The sequence below is a fragment of the Myodes glareolus genome, chromosome 27 (assembly GCF_982192425.1).
Source record: "Myodes glareolus chromosome 27, mMyoGla1.1, whole genome shotgun sequence".
NCBI lineage: Eukaryota > Metazoa > Chordata > Mammalia > Rodentia > Cricetidae > Myodes > Myodes glareolus.
Window position 1 is genome coordinate 23,584,391 of NC_142052.1, and position 18,244 is coordinate 23,602,634.

Consider the following 18,244-nt stretch of genomic DNA (forward strand, 5'->3'; position numbering starts at 1 on the left):
AGAGTAACTTCTTCCTGGGCTGTGGTGGTGCACACCTTTAATTCCTGAACTCAGGAGGCAGAAGGCAAGCAGATCTCTGTGAGTTCAAGGCCAGCCAGGGCTGTTACACAGAGAAACCCTGTCTCAAAAAAAAAAAAAAAAAAAGCAAAAACCAAAATGCTTCTTATTGGAAGTAATGGCATTCATCTTTAATCCAGCATTCAGGAGATAGAAGCAGTTGGATCTCTGTGAATTCAAAGGCAGACTGGCTATAAAGAGAGACACTGTCTCAAACAAAAACCACTGGGCAGTGGTAGCGCACGCCTTTAATCCCAACACTCAGGAGGCAGAGGTGGGCAGATCTGTGTGAGTTCGGGGCCAGCCTGGTCTCCAGAGAGAGTTCCAGGACAGAGAAATCCAGTCTCGGAAAAACCAAAAGAAAAAGAAGAAGAACTTCTAACCTTATGAAGCTTTCCTCCTGAAAACGAGAGCACAGAGTATCACAAAGAGGTTGGAAGGCCTGAGAGTGGTTAGGCACCCCCACAGTCCTGGCAGCCATGCCCAGCGCACCCTGACAGCAAAGCCAGCTTGGACAATAAACGGCTGTGCTGCTCCTCAGAGGCATTACTCTGCAATGACCTGTAGCCTTACACTCTCCCTTCTCTCTCCTTCCTTTCTCTCTCCTTTCTCTCTCCTTCCTTTCTCTCTCCCTCCCTTCTGCCCTTCCTTTCATTTCTTTCTTTTTTGGTTGTTTTGAGAATGTATTTAATCACAACATTTCTCCCTTCCCATTCCCCCTCTAAACCCTCCCATATTCACCTCTGCCCCCTTCAACTTCATGGCTTCCCTTTTAATCAATTGTTACTGAGTGCATATATGTATCTAAAAATAAAATTCTAAACACAACCTGTCCAGTTCATATAGCGTTACTTTCTTTGTGTAGGGTTAGGGCCTTATGGGCTTTCTCTCTCTCTCTCTCTCTCTCTCTCTCTCTCTCTCTCTCTCTCTGTCTTTGGAGATTGAGTATTACTGTTCAGTTGGAGCCCCCAGCTCGCCCCTGAACAATCCAGAGAGCCCCATTCCTCTCTCTCCAAAAACCCTGTCTGCTCCGAGAGTCTCCAAACAAAAGATAGGCACCAAAAAGCTCAATTCTGCATTCTTGGCAGCTATTGGCGCCCCCACCCCCAAGTTGCCAGGCATCTAAATCCATGCCTAAGTGCTTAGCTTTTGACTATACTTGGGCACAAACCCAGTTTGTGCCAGACATACCATCACCCCTCACGTACAACCTAAAAGTCTCCCTGCTTTAGCTTGGGGATGGGACTTTTCTGGCCCAATCTCTGGGATCAGAGCACCTTCCTGGGAGTTGCTCTCAATAAACCTGCTATACTTTTTCAATTTGGCTTGATCTGGCTTACTGTGTCAGCAAGGAAACTTACGACTTGGGGAGGGTGTGTGGCAAAAAAAACCTATTACTCACTCTGTAGTCCTGGTTGGTCTGGATTTTGCTATGTAGACAAGGCTGGCCTGAAATTCTTTTTGTAGCCCAGGCTGGTTTTGAACTCATAGAGATACTTGTCTGTGGCTCCAGAGTGCCACCAGGACCCAGCATGAATTCAATGTTTTTAAAAATATTTATTTATTGTTTGTTTGTTTGTTTAAGGTTTTTTGAGACAAAATTTCTCTGTAGCTTTGGAGCCAGTTCTGGAACTCCCTCTGTAGACCAGACTGGCCTCGAACTCACAGAGATCCTCTGCCTCTGCCTCCCAAGTGCTGGGATTAAAGGCGTGTGCCACCACCATCAACCAGATTGTGGATTTCTATTCTATTAGCGTACAGCCGAGTTAAGTTTGGCCTAAAGCTGCTTCCTACACAGCATTAAGTTTACACTAAAGGATACTTTGTACATAGAGAATAGTAACCTAACTGGATGTGTTAACAGACTGGTTTTTTTTTTTTTAAAAAAAAGTTTCATTGCATTTTGGGGAATATTATTTTCAGGTGTGTGACTTTTGTTTATGCTGCATGTATTTAACTCTGTGAAGCTGGGTTACTGTGACTGTCTAATAACACTTAATGGTTCTAATAAAGAGATGAACAGCCAATAGTGAGGCAGGAGCAAGGATAGGCGGGGCTGGCAGGCAGAAAGAACGTATAAGAGAAATCTGAGAGGAGGGAGCAAGAAACAAAGGAGAGAAGAAGGAGAGGAGAATATCAGGGGCCAGCAAAGCCACGGAAAAAGAAACAAAGAAAGGTTTTCAGAAATAGAGAAAGATAAAAGCCTAGAGGCAAAAGGATAACATAAGCTAAGAAATGCTGGCTAGAAACAAGCTAAGGCCGGGCATTCATAACTAAGAATAAGCCTCTGTCTGTGATTTATCTGGGAGTCGGGGGATAGGCCCCCCAAAAGCCAAAAGAGTAAATATCATACAACAATTACGGTCAATCAGAAGTGACCAGAGAGGACTGGAGAGATGGCTCAGCAGCAAAATGCACTTACTGCTTTTGCAGAGAACCTGGGTTTGGGTCCTAGCACCTCTTTGGAGGTTATCGATCATCCTTAACTTCAGTACCTGGGGATCTGATGCTTTCTTTTGACCTCCGTGAGCACCAGATACACATGAGGTGCTCATGACACATGCAAAGGCAAAATTCATACACATAAAAATTCATAAAGAAATATTTAAATTTTTTTAAAAAAAATTATATACGTTGGCGTTTTGCCTGCATGTATGAGGGTGTCAGATCCCATGGAATAGGAACCTCAGACAATTGTGAGCTGCCATGTGGGTGCTGGGAATTGAATCTGACTTTTCCAAAAGAGCAGCCAAGGCTCCCAACCACTGAGCCATCTCTCCAGCCATAAATAAGTATTTAACAGGCAAAAAAAAAAAAAGGCAGTTGGCTGGCCATGCATGGCGGCACACACCTTTAATCCCTGCATCCAGGAATCAAAAGCAGGTGGATCACTGTAAGTTTGAGGACAGCCTGGCCTACATAAAAATTCCAGGTCAGCTGGCCCTGCATGGTGATGCATGTCTGCAACACCATAACTTGAGAGGTTGACATGCATTTATAATCCCAGCACTTGGGAGGCGGAAGGAGGAAGATCAGAAGAACAGAACTTTCTTTTGCTACTGAGCTCCAGGCTAGCCCCTGTCTCAAAAAACACAAACAGGCTAAAAGATGCAATAAGCAGGGTTTCTGTGGGCCTATACACTTTTAATATTGCATGTTAATAAAACTATAAGGATTGTAATTACCCAACACACACATTGTGATGGCTATTAAAATTAATTATCAACCTGACAAAATCTAGAACCAACTGGGAGGTGAGCCCGTGTGTACGATTGAGAGATTATCTTAATTGTGGTGACTGAGGTGGGGAAGAGCTGCCCACTGTGGATGGCACCGTCCCCTAGGTGGGGATCCTGAGATCCACACGAGGAGAGAGTGAGCTGAGCACTAATCCGTAGCTATTCGTCATTGTTTTCTTTGCATTGGCGGGGCAGAGCGTGACCCACTGCTGCAAACTCCTGCCGCTGCGACCTCAGACAGTGGACTGGGAGCTGAAACAAGCCTGTGTTTCCATACATTGCATTTGTAGTGGATCTTACCACAGAAACCAAAAAGAAACTAAGACATCCCTGGACCCTGACACAAGGTAAAACACTCTGAGCGGCAGGAACCTCAACTAGGAAAATGGCTCCCTAGGGTGGGCTGTAGGCAGGGCATTTTCTTAATTAGTGATTGATGGGGAGGGCCCAGCCCATTGTGGGTGGTTCTGTCACTGGGCTGGTGGTCCTGGGTTGTATAAGAAAGCAGGTTGAGCGAGCCAGTAAGCAGCACCCGTCCATGGCCTTTGAATCAACTCCGGTCTCCAGGTTCCTGCACTGCTTAAGTTCCTGTCCTGACTCCCTTCAATGAGGAGAAGTGGAAGTGGAAGCCAAAGAAATCCCTTTCTTTACCAACTTGCTTTTGCTCATGGTGTTTCATTGTAGCAAAAGTAACCCTAAGGCAGACCTTAAAACTAGTTAGAATTATGATGATGATGATGATGATGATGATGATGATGATGATGATGTTTTTTGAGAGAGTTTCTCTGTATTGTCCTGGCTGTCCTGGAACTCACTCTATAGACCAGGCTGGCCTCGAACTCACAGAGGTCCGCCTGCTCCTGCCTCCTGAGTGCTGGAAAAAAAGGTGTGCACCACCACCCACCCAGCTAGTTAGAATTATTTTTAATCCCTTGGGATCAGACACATTCCAAGATCCTCTTGGGGGAGCAGGGATCCTGGGAGAGTGAGACCACTGCCATGCTGGTCTTGAATGCGTTTCTGTGAAGGAAGTCACGGATCTCAGAGCCGAAGGCGGTGGCATCTGCTTAGGGGCTTTTTTGTTGTGCAGTATAGCAGTTTCTGGGGTTTCGGTGGAATTGCCCATCTCTTTTGGGAGTTTGGGTTTGGGTTGTGAAACAGAAGGTTATACAAACTGAGCCAGCGGGACGCAAACAAGGAAGCCTACAAACACAAACCGGCACCGCCCACACCACAGCCACAGACACGAGTGGCGGCGGCGGTACTTACTGTCCTCGGGGAGGTTGTTTTCCCGCTCTTCTCTCTCCATCTGTTGGCACCAGCCTTCCATGCGGTCCCGCTCTGCCTGGAGAAGCTTCAGGAACCAGTGGCCATCCCGGTGGCACACAGACCTTTGAACGGCCTCCAGGGGGTCTTCTGTGATTGAGTCAATCCAGGGGTCTGGAGGAGGCAGGATGGAGGGGTCAAAATCCGCGTCAAAGTCATCATCGGCCGCGCAGGCGTGGTAATGGTTCCCTGAACCCTGGATGCTGACAGTGGATGTGCTGGCGTCCCGGGAGAACTGTCTGGCCATCGGGCCGGGACACGAATTGTCCTCTATAGATTCCAGAGAATTTTCCAGATTATCATGGAAGTCCAGGTCAGCCTGCACTGCGGTGGTCACACTGTTGGACCGAGTGAACCTGCGGAAGCTTGGAAGAGAAGAGACATGAGGTTTAGTTCCGGGATATTTATTGAAGTGTATCAAAGTATACATTCTATTTTTGGTGGATCTGACAGAGGGTGCGGTAGCATCTTCTCAGCGTTTGGAGGAACTGCTGGGAGTGACCTTTGGGGTGATTATGCTAGTTGTCACAGATCTAAATCTTTGTTAAATAGGAAATAATAAAGCATATGTAGAGTAATTTTATAGGTGGAACAAAATAGAGCTCCCAAAGTCACTATGATGTCCAGTGTCTGCCTTCTTCCCCAGATCTGGGGCGGCTTTCAGACAGCCCCCCCGAGAAACAAAACATTTCCACAAAACATTTCAAGATTTTTGTGTAATTAGCTGAGAGATGGGGAGAGGAAAGCAACCTAAGCTTGATACAGACTCATAATTCCTGAATTTTCTAGGGACACCTCTTAGGAAAAAGATTTCCTAAACACTTGTTAGGTTTCCGTAAAATTCAACCCTTTTTGCTTGGTAAGCATTCACCTGACAGTCTTGCAGGTCCACATAATAACATGGTTCAAAGTCTTTGGGATAAAGACCAAGTTTACAGTTTTAGAGTTCTCCATGACTGCCCTCCTGTGCTTTGGCTCTGCCTTTCCACAATTCGTCAAAGGTGGCAAAAGACTGCTTATTAACGGACTTAGTTTGGGCATCGCTCTCTCTTTCTCTTGCTCTCTGTCTCTCTGCTTTGTTTTGTTGAGACAGGGTTTCTTTGTGGAGCCTTGACAGGCCTGGAACTAGCCCAGTACATCAGGCTGGGCTGGGACTCACAGAAATCTGTCTGCCTCTGCCTCCCAAGTGCCGGGATTAAGGACATGCACCACCACTACCTGGTTAGTTTGGGCATTTTTATATGGATATTTATAAGATTTTTCTTGACCAAATAGTTCTGTGTATTTGTTGCTTACCCCTACAGTGAAGGTGAGGACATGTGGCCTGTCAGAGGGTTGTGATGGATTCAAGTATTAATTTCTCTATACCCCACCAACACCACCTCTTGTTCTCTAGATCTCTCTGTGTCTCTGTGTTTAATGTGTGTGTGTTTGCATGTGTAGTATATGTGCATATGTGTGGGAGCACACACGTGCATACTCACGTGAGTCTAGAACAATAGTTCTCAACCTGTGAGTCTGACCCTTACATTACGATTCATAACAGTAGCAAAATCACAGTTATGAAGTAGCAACAAAAATAATTTTATGTCTAGGGATCACCACAGCATGAGGAACTGTATTAAAGGTCACAGCATTAGGGGGTTGAGAACTACTGCTCTAGAGAAAGACATTGGTTATTCTGTTCTGCTACTGTCCACCTTACTCCCTTGAGACAGGGTCTTTCTCTGCACCTGGAACCAGGCCGATAGCCAAGAGGACCCAGTGAGCTTCTTGTTTCTGTTCCCCACAGTGCTGGGGCTACAGTCAGGCATGTGGGTGCTGGGGATTTGAACTCAAGTCCTCATGCTTAAGCGGCAAACATGTTTTAAAGAATTATTTTGATTTTACATGTATGAGTGTTTTGCCTGTATGTACGTATGGATGTGTGTGTGTGTGTGTGTGTGTGTGTGTGTGTGTGTGTGTGTGTGTGTGCGTGCGCCACATGCCTGGTGCCCTCAGAGGCAAGGAGAGGGTGTTGAATCCCCTGGAACTGGAGTTACAGATACTGTGAGCCACCGTGTGGGTGCTGGGAGTCAAATTTGAGTCCTCTGCAAGGGCAGCCGGTGCTCTTAACCACTGAACCATCTCTCCAGAACCTTAGTTTTTTGTTAGCGGCTGGGTCCCAGGTCACGCATGCGCCATGGGCATGAATCGCATAACTACATAAGCCCTTGTGCGCATGCGCTAGCCGGCCTTTAAAGGCAGACTTGCCCACTCCACCCTCTCTCTCTCTCTCGCCACGTTGACACTTTGCTTTCAGATAGGACCCGCATTTCCCTCCTCCCCGCCCCCGTTAATAAAACTCTTTAAAGTTGTGTATCCTGTGATTTGTTCTCGTGGCCGGTAATATCTGCCGGCTGATTTCCAATTAATGTTTCATATGCAATAGTACCAACTGGAAAGGATTGTGCATTAAGCAAAGTCTGTGCAGCATTAAATAGACTTTTGCAATTCTCCGGATTACCCTGTGTAAGTCAATTAAAACGAATGCTTGTAGTACATCAAAACAAAGGCCCAAATAACATGGGAAGCAGTCATGTGAACAAGTTAAATCAAGTAGTCAAAAGGAGAAAGGGTCATTATTTAAAAAAAAAATCCATGTTTTCTCCTAGAGATTATATGTCAAGGAAAATATGGCTGGAGGACTGGTCTGTGCTAATTATTAAGAGTAAAGACAGGCTGGGCAGTGGTGGCGCACACCTTTAATCCCAGCACTCAGGAGGCAGAGGCAGGTGGAAGCCAGCCTAATCTATAGAATGAGTTCCAAGACAGCCAGGGCTACAGAAAGAAACAGTCTCAAAAAACAAAAACCAAACAACGAGAAAGCGTAAAGCCACCCGCACACCTTCAGTCCCAGCACTTGGGAGGCAGAGACAGACAGCCACATACACCATGATCCAGGCCACTCACTTCAGTGCATCTCATCACTTAACACTTTTAAGACACCGCATGTAGCCCCGCATGGGAGCACATGCCTTTAATCTAGTGCTTGGATCTCTGTGACTTCAAGACCGGCCTGGTCTACACAGCTCCAGAATAGCCAGAGCTACATAGTGAGACCCTTTTCAAACCACCTCACGCACATGCAAAGAAAGGACGTCACATCTGTTGACATGACCGGCTCTCGTTACTTCTGGAGACTGCGTGTGTGTGTGTGTGTGCGTGTGTGTGTGTGTGTGTGAGTGTGTGTGTGTGTGTGTGAAGAGAGTGGGGGGGGATTGTGTGCGGTGTGCAAGCTCGAGAGTCATGCTAAGAAGACTCTCTGTTCTAACAAGGAAGGGCAGAAATTCAGGTAAAACGTCCCTTCCAGCAGCCACTCGTTGCTTGGCAGTGTCTGTATTTTTCCCACTTTGTCCCTAAATGCTAAACGTCACTTCCCGGGGTTGAGCTTTCTCTCCAGCTGCCCATGTGTGACCTGGACGGCATTCATCACTGCTGCTGGCATTCTGGCTCTTCTAACACAAAACTCAACACTGCAGAAATATTTAGGCTTCTTTCTGCGAGATCTCTGATTGCAGGGGATCAAATTCCCAAATTTACTATTGCCACTGTGTCCCCCGCAGCTCACACTCCACTCCATAGAGAAAACAGTGGCCTTCTTTCCTGTCTGTAGCCCCACGGAACTGTCCCGCCAGCATTCCTGACAGCCACAGTCTCCTGGCTGTGGATTGGGCAATATATCTACCTTCTTAAGAAAAACAACTTGGCAGAAGATTAATAGAAGTTTGCAGTTTAGCCACCCAGAAAGAAATAAAAAGTTAAGCTGAATGAAAACGGTTTGGGATTAAAAGCGGTGCCTTTGAACTCCAGCAACCCCGCACAAGCTGGGCCTTCTCAGCCCTTGAGTCCTGTAAGCAAACGCTTTCCTCCCCGAGAGCTTTCAAAGGATATTCTGCCCACAAAACTGCTCTGTGTCTTTCAAGTGCAGAGGCCATTGGGGGTCTAGGGCGTGATCAAGTTGTGACTGCTTTTCAGTTGTTGACGGGCACACAGGAAAGGGTCACTAAGATTAATCTCCCGCGAGTGGGGTCACCCTAAAGCTGAGCCTGGTCTGGCTGCTTCCAAACCCACACTTCCCAGTCTTGAAGCTCTTCCTTCCCGCTTGCCCTGTGGGCACAGTGTGTAATGGTTACACTTCTGACCCAAGCCAGCCGGTGCTTAGGCCTAGGATGCAGAAAACCTGTGATGAGAGACTGGCTCAGTCGGTGCAGGGAACAAAGCCCTGTGTGTTCTGAAGAGCGAGCCACAAGTCACCGACTTGCAGTCCTAGTAAGGGCCTTTGTGCCTGTGAACAAGCCAGTGTTGAAGGACTTAATACACCATTGCCACAATGTTTCTATGTGGAACAGGTTACAGATGAACAGACAGCTTCCTGTTCTACAGTTTTTATAAAACAGTGGGGGTGGGGGTGGGAGGGAGTGGAGTGGGGTGGGGACACAGGACACGGGACTGACAGGTATGCAAAATTGCCATCTTCAGTGTATGTTTGTGTAAAGGGCTGGAGTTTGAACTCAGGGCCAGGTGTGGACTAGGCAAATGCTCACCTACAGAACCACACTCTGTGCTCATGGTCTGGACCTGTGCGGCATACAACTGGTGCCTTACCAGCCATGTGGGCTTTAGGGAGAGTAACTCAGTCTTTCCTTGGCAGTCCCCAGCCTCTGGTCACCCTCTTTATCCTTCTATTGGCATAACACTTGCCTTCAGAGGTAACTCTGGCCACAAAGATGGAAGTGTGAAGCTTAGGCTATTCTTTCTCCTTAGAAATCCCCAGCCTTCCCCACCAAGCTCCTGTCAAGGTTTGTATGGGATCTGAAAAGGTGCCTCAGTGTGATGGCCATCTTGGTGCTTTGTGGACTGGCGCCAGTTCTGATCAAGACCCGACAGAACTCATTATACAAACTAAACGTCGAAAGAAAGGGGTGGTAGGTCGTGAGTCCTCTAAAAATGTGCTCTTTAGTCAGAGCTCCCAAACCAAAACTGATCACAGCCATAAACTGCTGTGATGCAGCCCTCACTCAGAGAACTCCCTGCCACCTTGTGAGCCAAGCTAATGCTGTTCTATCTAGTCTGCAGAGCTGCTCACAGGACACACCCACTGCTCACATGAATTCCGTGGACGTCATTCTTTTGCCCAGAAATCTCCTTAAGACAAAAGACCAGGCTTCCAGCATGAAGACTCACACCAAGCTGAACAGGGGAGATGCACTGGCAGACAAAGGAGAGGATGGGAAGTGAGGACAGTGGGTGACACCCAACAGCTTTTGAGAGGACGCCGCTAATGTCCCTGATGGCTGTCACTATGGGAAACTTGGTTCTATCTCTTGAAAGGTCTGGAAGAAATTACTTTGCTTTCAGAACTGGAGCAGAGCCAGTTCTTGGCCACTGATGCAAGGTAGCCAACACAGGTGTGAGAAGTCTCACAAACAATGAAAACAGTTTATGCTTATTTTATGTCTATGAATGTTTTGCTTGTGTGTATGTATGTGTACTACCTGTATGCAGTGCCTAAGGAGGCCAGAAGAGGGCGTCAGATCCCTTAGAACCGTAGTTACAGACAATGGCTAACACCCAACTGGGTGCTGGAAGCCAACCTAGGTCCTCTACAGGAACAGCAGGTGTTCTTAACTGCTGAGCTATCACCTGTCACTTCAGTCTCACTAATACATTTTAACACAGCTTTGGTTAATGAAAGTCACAGTGAGTTGGTTTCTTTATCTTACTAAACTAAGTGATCCTAAAACAACAACAGCAACAAACATGCCGGGCAGTGGTGGCACATGACTCTAATCCCAGCACTCGGGAGGCAGAGGTAGTGGATCTCTGTGAGTTCGAGGCCAGTCTGGTCTACAGGGCTAGTTCTAAGACAGCTAGAAACCCTGTCTCAAAAAACCCAACCAAACCAAAACAAAAATGATGCAAAATGGAAGAAAGAGAAAGAGGGAAGATAGAAGGAAAAGAAAGGAAGCGAGGAAGGGAAAGAAGAAAAGAATGGAAGAAGGAGCAAAGAGGGATGGGTCAAGGGTGCTGCCACATACTGCAGCCCAGGACTAAGAGCTATAAACTTGAGGCTGTCTTGGACTTAGGCTAAGTTTTAGGCATTTGAAATTTGAAACCCCTGAAGGCCACACCTCTAAAACTCAGGAGTACGGTTAGAAACTATCTGATTAGGTTACATCATTGTTAAGCAAAGGAAGGAGATTGTGATGGTGAGTGCTGGTTGTGGAGTCCCTGGGGAGACAGTAAGGGGCTGTGTGTGTGATGAATCCAGAATCTGGGTGAGCAAAACAGGGTTGTAGCCTGGAGCTTAAAGTGGCTGTCTCTCTAGGCACCTCGATTTTGACGGTTGGTTTTTTAAAAAAATTCTTGTTTAGTTGAAATCACAAAAGCCCAAATATTTTCACAGTGAAGTCACCTGGGATCAGAGGAGGAATCTTTCTAACGGCCGTCATTGTGGGCAGAGAAAACAATATTGTTTCGCTCCAGCTTGCTTGCTCTGTCCAGTTCTGAGTCTGCTGTGAGTGCTGCTGTTTGGAAATGTAGGGTCTTGGTGAGGTGGCTTACCCACCACCAAACCTGATGTTATAAACTGAATCCCTGGAACCCAAACAGTGAAGAAGAGAACCAACTGTAAGCTCTCCTCTGACTGCCAACATGCACCCGCCCACTAAACAAATAAACATACAGGGTCATATGTAGCCCAGGCCGACCTCAAACCTGCTATGTAGCCAAGTATGAGCCTGAACTCCTGACCTGACCCTGCCACCTTCACTTCCCAAACACTAGGATTACAGGTATGTGCCACCATATTTGCCTCTGAGCTGTAAGTTTTGATAATTTGAAGGAAGAAAGAAAGGTCTATGAAACTCAGATGTAGGTCACTTCTGGAAATGCTCATGAAAATAGAGGCCATTTTGATGGAAAACCAAAAGTATATGAATTCTTTTCACAAATCCAGTGGTAGTGATGCATTATGTCTTTACACCCAGCACTCGAGAGGCAAGGGCACATAGATCTGAGATCGAGGCCAGACTGGACTACAGAGTGAGTCCCAGAACAGCCAGGGCTGTTACACAGAGAAACCCTGTCTCATAAAAAACCCAAACCAAACAACACCAAGAAAGAGTTCTGTTCACTGAATCTTTGTTTCTGGAGACGGGGGAGTGGCTCTCGTCACAGGTGGCTCAGTCTGTATCTGCAGAGCGGCTAGATGGCAGGAGTTATCTGCAAGACGATTTTACTTTTTTGATAGAGGATCTGATGGTGTAGGTCAAGCTGTTCTCAAACTCATAGGTCCCCTGTGTGAGCTTACAACTATGATACCCAGCTCTCAAGCACATCTCAATGCCAGGACATCTTCCTTGCTTATACGCTTGAGGTCTAAGTACCAAGCACAAAGGAAAAGGTGTGGTACCAGACATAGGAAGGGGTCTCCATAAGTGGGAGGTCAAGCAGAGTAGAGATTTTTCTCTACAAGTCAGAATATCTCTCTGTACCAATTCCCTTTCCACCAACATACAGGAATGTTCCTGGCTTTCCCCTAAAGTGAGTAATCCCATTCTAATTCACACTTAAGCAATCACATTCTAATTGCACTCTTAAGCAAGGGTCATCGTTTGACCCTGTGTTGGGTGCCTGATTCCTGACAGGTGGAAGAAGGTCACGAGGGGCACATCACCGGAGGTAAGTTTCGTTTCCTTCGTTCTCTGATTTTTTGCTGTCACTAATTGAAGAACCTCACCACATGTTTCCACTATAGTGACATTCTACCTAAGCACATGACACCAAGAATCCATGAACTGTTGCCCTGAAACCATAGGACAAAATATATTTGAAGCTGTTTTTTGAGATATATTGATCACAGCAACACAAATAAGCAAGCAGACATAAGTGACGGAGAAAGTTGGTTCCAGAAGTAAAGTCGCTATTGTGACTAAAATCTGACTGTGTAGTTCTTAAGTTTTTGAAACTGGTTTAAAGGAAGAATTTTAAGGAGTATGGTATTGCAGCCTTGAGAATCCCTATAATTATAAGAAGAAGAATCGAACAGGTGATTCTGGTAAAAATTCAGAAGACCAGAGTGTTGACAGAAATGTGGACAGTCAACATTAGGTCTTGATGTTTCAGATGGAAATGAGGATTTTTTTTTTCTGTGTATTCCTGGATGTCCTGGAACTCGCTCTGCAGGTCAGGCTGGCCACGAACTCACAGAGATCTGCCTGCCTCTGCCTACTGAGTGCTGGGATTAAAGGTGTGCACCACCCCCTGGCAGGAACAGATTCTATTGGGAAATGGACTAGAAGCTCTTCATATTATACTCTGGCAAAGAACTTGCCTATGTTTTGTCCTAACTCTTTGGGGAGGCTCAGGACTAGTAGTTCATGCTTGTGAACCCAGTACTTAGGCAGGAAGACCTTCACAAGTTCAAGGCCATTCATAAGCCACAAGTTCAGGCCTAGAGAGTAAGTTTTGGTTTCTCAAGTACAGTGTCATTAAAAAGAAGTCAGACGCTTTTGTATTGGAACATTAAGTGAGATTATTAATAAGTGAGAACATTCAGGAATTGACCAGACCTCACCCATGGCAGAGTCAAGAGTAGAAAAATAAGTCATTTGAGAAGTGAGTACTTCCATCACACCCTGTTTGCACAGGGCTGCCACAGAAGTGATCTATTAAGGAGTTACTTCACTGTGCACAGCTACTCAGGCACTCCAAACCCAGGGGAGCCACGGTCACAGAGAGAGGCCATGTGCCCTGTAAGGGAAAAGGCCACAGAGGTGAGTTTGCTCAAGCCTACTGGAGTTCCATTACATCAACATATTTTAGACGTGGAGTTACAGGATTTAGCATTTTCTCTGTTAGGTTTTTACTCTGATTTTGTTCTTCTTTTCTATGTTTTTCCTTAGGATACTATATGTTAGAGGCATGTAACCTGCTTGCTTGTTTATTTTTCAAGACAGTGTAGCTTTGGCTGTCCTGGAACTCACTCTGTAGACCAGGATGGCCTCAAACTCACAGAAATCCACCTGCCTCTGCCTCCCAGTGCTGGATGAGACCCTAGTCTTCCCCCAAACAAACAAACAAATTTATTTATTTAATTTTTAAAAATATGTATTTACTTTTATTTAATGTGTATATGCGAGTGCCTGCCCGTATGTATGTGCACTGTGTACACTGTACACTGTATGTATGTGCACTGTATACACTGTATACTGTATGTATGTGCACTGTATACACTGTATACTGTATGTATGTGCACTGTATACACTGTATACTGTATGTATGTGCACTGTATACACTGTATACTGTATGTATGTGCACTGTATACACTGTATACTGTATGTTTGTGCACTGTATACACTGTATACTGTATGTATATGCACTGTATACACTGTATACTGTATGTATGTGCACTGTATACACTGTATACTGTATGTATGTGCACTGTATACACTGTATACCGTATGTGTGCCTGTTACCCTCAAAGACTGGAAGATGGTGACACAGTCTCCTGGAACTGAGTCCCAGGTAAAGCTGCCATGTGGGTGCTGGTGTCCTCTGTAAGAACAGCGAGTGCTCTTTATCACTGACTTATCTCTCTCCCTCAAATCAATAAGTAAGTGAATGCCAGCTAGATGGACAGCCACACGAAAAAGGATAATTTTGCATCTTTATCTCATTTCATACTTAAAAATTAGCTCAAAATGAACCAAAGGTCAAATTAAGATCTAAGGCTATGATAGTCTTGGAAGAGTATACACAGCCAAATCTTGGCCTTGGATTTGGTAATGATCTCTTTTTTAAAAAATTATTATTAGTTTATTTTTATGTGTATGGGTGTTTTGTCTGCATGTATGTCTGTGCATCATATTCATGCCTGGTGCCCAACCAGAAAAGGCCATTGGATCTCCTGGGACTAGTATTACAAATGGTCCTGAGCTGCAATATGGGTGCTAGGAATTGAGGCAGGGTTCTCTGGAAGAGCAGCCAGTGCTCATAGTCCTTGGTTGCTCATCTCCCCAGTCCCTTGGTAATGAGTTCTAATTAAGCAGGATACTGAAAATATAAGCAACAAAACAAAGATAAAAACTGGACTTTTTCAAAATTAAAAACTCTGGTCTCTCAAATGACCCCTTATGGGAACCCAGCTCATAGAACGTGGGGAAACGATACATTTTAAATTTTATAAAGATCTAGTGTATATTTGTATTTGTATATAAAATATGCAAATAATTCTTAAAATACTGACTAACAGAAGAACAACCCAATTTATATAAGAAAAGTAGGGGCTGGAGAGATGGCTCAGCAGTTAAGAGCATTGCCTGCTCTTCCACAGGTCCTGAGTTCAATTCCCAGCAACCACATGGTGGCTCACAACCATCTATAGTGAAGTCTGGCACCCTCTTCTGGTCTGCAGGCATACACACAGACAGAACACTGTATACATAATAAATAAATAAATATTTTTAAAAAAAAGAAAAGGGAAACAACTTGAAAAGACACTCTCCAAAGAGACATACGATTGTCCAGTAGATTCATGATAAAACAACCAATATTCATTAGGGAAACGCAAATGAAAACTCTAATGAGTTACCACTGCACACCCACCAAGACGACACAGAAGGAAAGAAAGGCAGTAACAAATGTTGGTACTTCCTCAACCAAACACAGAAAACTTTCTTTCTCCTGAACTCACGGTATAGACCAGAGTGGCTGCAAACTCACAGAGAAGTCTCTGGAGTGCTGGGATCACAGGCACGTGCCACTAGAGCTAGCAAGTTATTGCTTTACGTTTTTCAAGCATTTGCTTACTTTGTATGTACATATGTGTGGGGGTGTGCACATGCCCCTGCACATGTATGGAGGTCAGAGGCCAATTTATGGACCTTGGTTCTCTCTTTCTACCACACAGGTCCCAGGGATCAAACTCAGGTCTTCAGACTTAGTAGCTGGCGCGGGACTCTCTGGCATGGGCTTTTCATAACAAAGAGAAAAGTTAGGTTGTGATATTCCTCTTTTCTGTTTCATTTGATTATTTTACATGCATGGGAGTTTTGCAGGGGATGTCTGTGTACCACAGGTGTGCCTGATATCTTTAGAGATCAGAAAAGGGTATCAGATCTCCTGGGGCTGTAGTGACAGCAGTTGTGAGCTGCCATGTGGGTGCTGGGAATCAAACCCACGCTAACTGCCAGAAAGGCCAGAGCCCTTACCAGCTGAGCCATCTCTCCAGCCCCTACTTTTCTTAGTATTAACTGATTTATTCAATAGTACACAATCCTTATTTTAAAAGACAGTATAAAGAGAAGAGATTCGGGCACACACAGACACAGGTGATTTTTGGTTTTCCAATTACTACAAAGCCCATCAGTTACAAATTGTTCCCACATCACTCTGTCTTTGCCTCTGAGTAAATTTGCATAGTCCTTTTATCAGGAGGGCAGTAATCACCTCCCTTTTTGTGTCCACTGCTGGGGTCAGAACCGCCAGTGGGCCAAGTAACAAAGGGCGGTTTAAAGTCACTAGGCTAATGCAATCCTTAGTAGGGGCAGGGGGCCCCCTGGGAGCCTCAGGCTCTCCTACCTTAGTCAACAGAAGGGATTACTGTCCTGGAGTTGTTAATTATCAGTTTGGAAGCCTAGAAGACTTCATAGGAATTCCTGAGAGCCGTCAAAAGGATGGGGCAGCCGTAGGAGGCCTTTCACCCGGGGCTGTGGAGGAGGGATCCGCCCTTCATGTCAGCAAATATATATATATATATATACCCCTTGGATCCTGTGGCTAGCGCTGCTTAGCTGGCCTGCAGAGCGTAGCAGGAACTGGGGGACAGCTGATGTTGACAAAGGTGATGAGTTTGGTTTAAGAGAACAGCCTCCTTGCAAAAAGTGACTTGGGGCGTTTACACAACCGTTTTGAACAGTATGGTCCCTACTGTGATGCTGTCCAGGAGAGGGGACATGGCACATGGGTTAACCATGATATTCTGAGGATGTCCTGGCAGCCCACAAACTGCGATCTTCCATGCCTATGCCTCTTCTTGGAGCAGATCTTTGCCTAGCATATCTTGTTTATGTAGTTCTTTATCAATAGCCTAAGAACTAATTTGTTTGAACTCAGAACTCTGAAGTCCCCTGCTCAGCAAACAGGCAGTCAGGTGGGCTTTTAGGCCAGTTGTTACCTAAACAACTTTCAAATTAAAGACCATTCAGGAGTGTCGTGACTCTTGTATATTTCTTTCTTTCTTCTGGCTCTGTTTTCTTTCTTTTCTCACTTTTTGTGAGGTTGGCCCTTCTTATCCTACAGTCTGTTTGGGGAAGGAAGCCTGGATTATTATCAGATATTCAGTGTGAACACAGCTGGCTCCTCATTAACACTACATAATTGGTGTGTGTGTGTGTGTGTGTGTGTGTGTGTGTGTGTGTGTGTGTGGTGTCCAGTCATCATGAAGGAATCTCAACTGCCCAATTTTGCTTTGTAAGATGGGATCTAAATGAGCTTCCAGCAGCGGAATTATAAAACGGAATTGTAGGAGAAGATGAAAGCAACCCTTCATGTCTGACAATGGGTTTCTTTCAGTGACAGCCACTGATATCTATGGACAAGCCTATTTACTTCACAGAAAGGCCAACTACAAAGTGGCCTGCGGAGAAACATTCTAGAAGGCTAAGCACTGAAATTACTGTTAGCCCTTCTAGGGGATTAATTAACTTGTTTATTCTTTTAGTTGTTTGTGTTTTGAGACAGAGTCTTACTACACAGTCTGTCCTGGTGCTCACTCTGGAGCGTAGGCTGGCCTCAACTCACAGAGATCCACTACTCTGCCTGTAGAGTGCTGGAATTAAAGACGTACACCATCATGCCCAGAGTTGCCAATAATTTTTCAAGAAGGTATTATGAAGGTTCAGCAGTTGAGAGCTCACAATGCTCTTTCAGAGGACCTGAGTGCAGTTCCCAGATCCAAACCTGATGGCTCTGGTCTCTGCAGGCACTTGCACTGATGTGCACAGATGCCCATACAGATGTATACACATAATTAGAAGTAAATCCTTTAAAATGACTAATGCTTGTACGTGTGTGTATGTGAATGTATGCATGTATATGTGTGAATGTGTGTGTACGTGTGTGTATATGTGTTATGTGTGCGTGTGTATGTGTGTGCGTATATGTGTTATGTGTGCGTGTGTTTCTGTGTGCATGTGTGCAGGCCTGTTAAGGTCAGAGGAGACAGCTCTCCCTTTTAGGTTGGTATCAGGCTTGTGTGGCGAGTGCCTTTTCCTATCTAGGCAATCCCATCGCACTGTCAGCCAGCATTCTTATAGATGGGCGAGCATCAGGACACTTCTAAGAAGATTTGCTTGACTGTGGGGGAAGTTTCTGAAGAATAATATAAGATTACGATAGTTTCTCTCTCTCTCTCTCTCTCTCTCTCTCTCTCTCTCTCTCTCATTTATTTATTTGTTTTTTGAGACAGGGTTTCTCTGTGTAACAGCCCTGGCTGTCCTGGAACTCATTCTGTAGATGGTTCAAGGTTGGCCTTGAACTCAAAAAGATCTGCCTGCCTCTGCCTCTTAAGTGTGGGA

The 18,244-nt window shown here is 45.3% G+C and overlaps 1 protein-coding gene across 21 annotated transcripts in view; it reads right to left on the reverse strand.

Moving 5' to 3' along the window:
- Dlgap1 (DLG associated protein 1) overlaps positions 1–18,244 on the reverse strand; it is an 809,700-nt gene that overhangs the window by 22,812 nt on the left and 768,644 nt on the right. For all 21 annotated transcript variants that reach the window (XM_087902307.1, XM_087902304.1, XM_087902303.1 and 18 more), the window contains one exon: positions 4,566–4,987. In XM_087902307.1, coding sequence (XP_087758433.1) covers positions 4,566–4,987 — 422 coding nt within the window. The remainder of the gene's footprint in view (positions 1–4,565; positions 4,988–18,244) is intronic.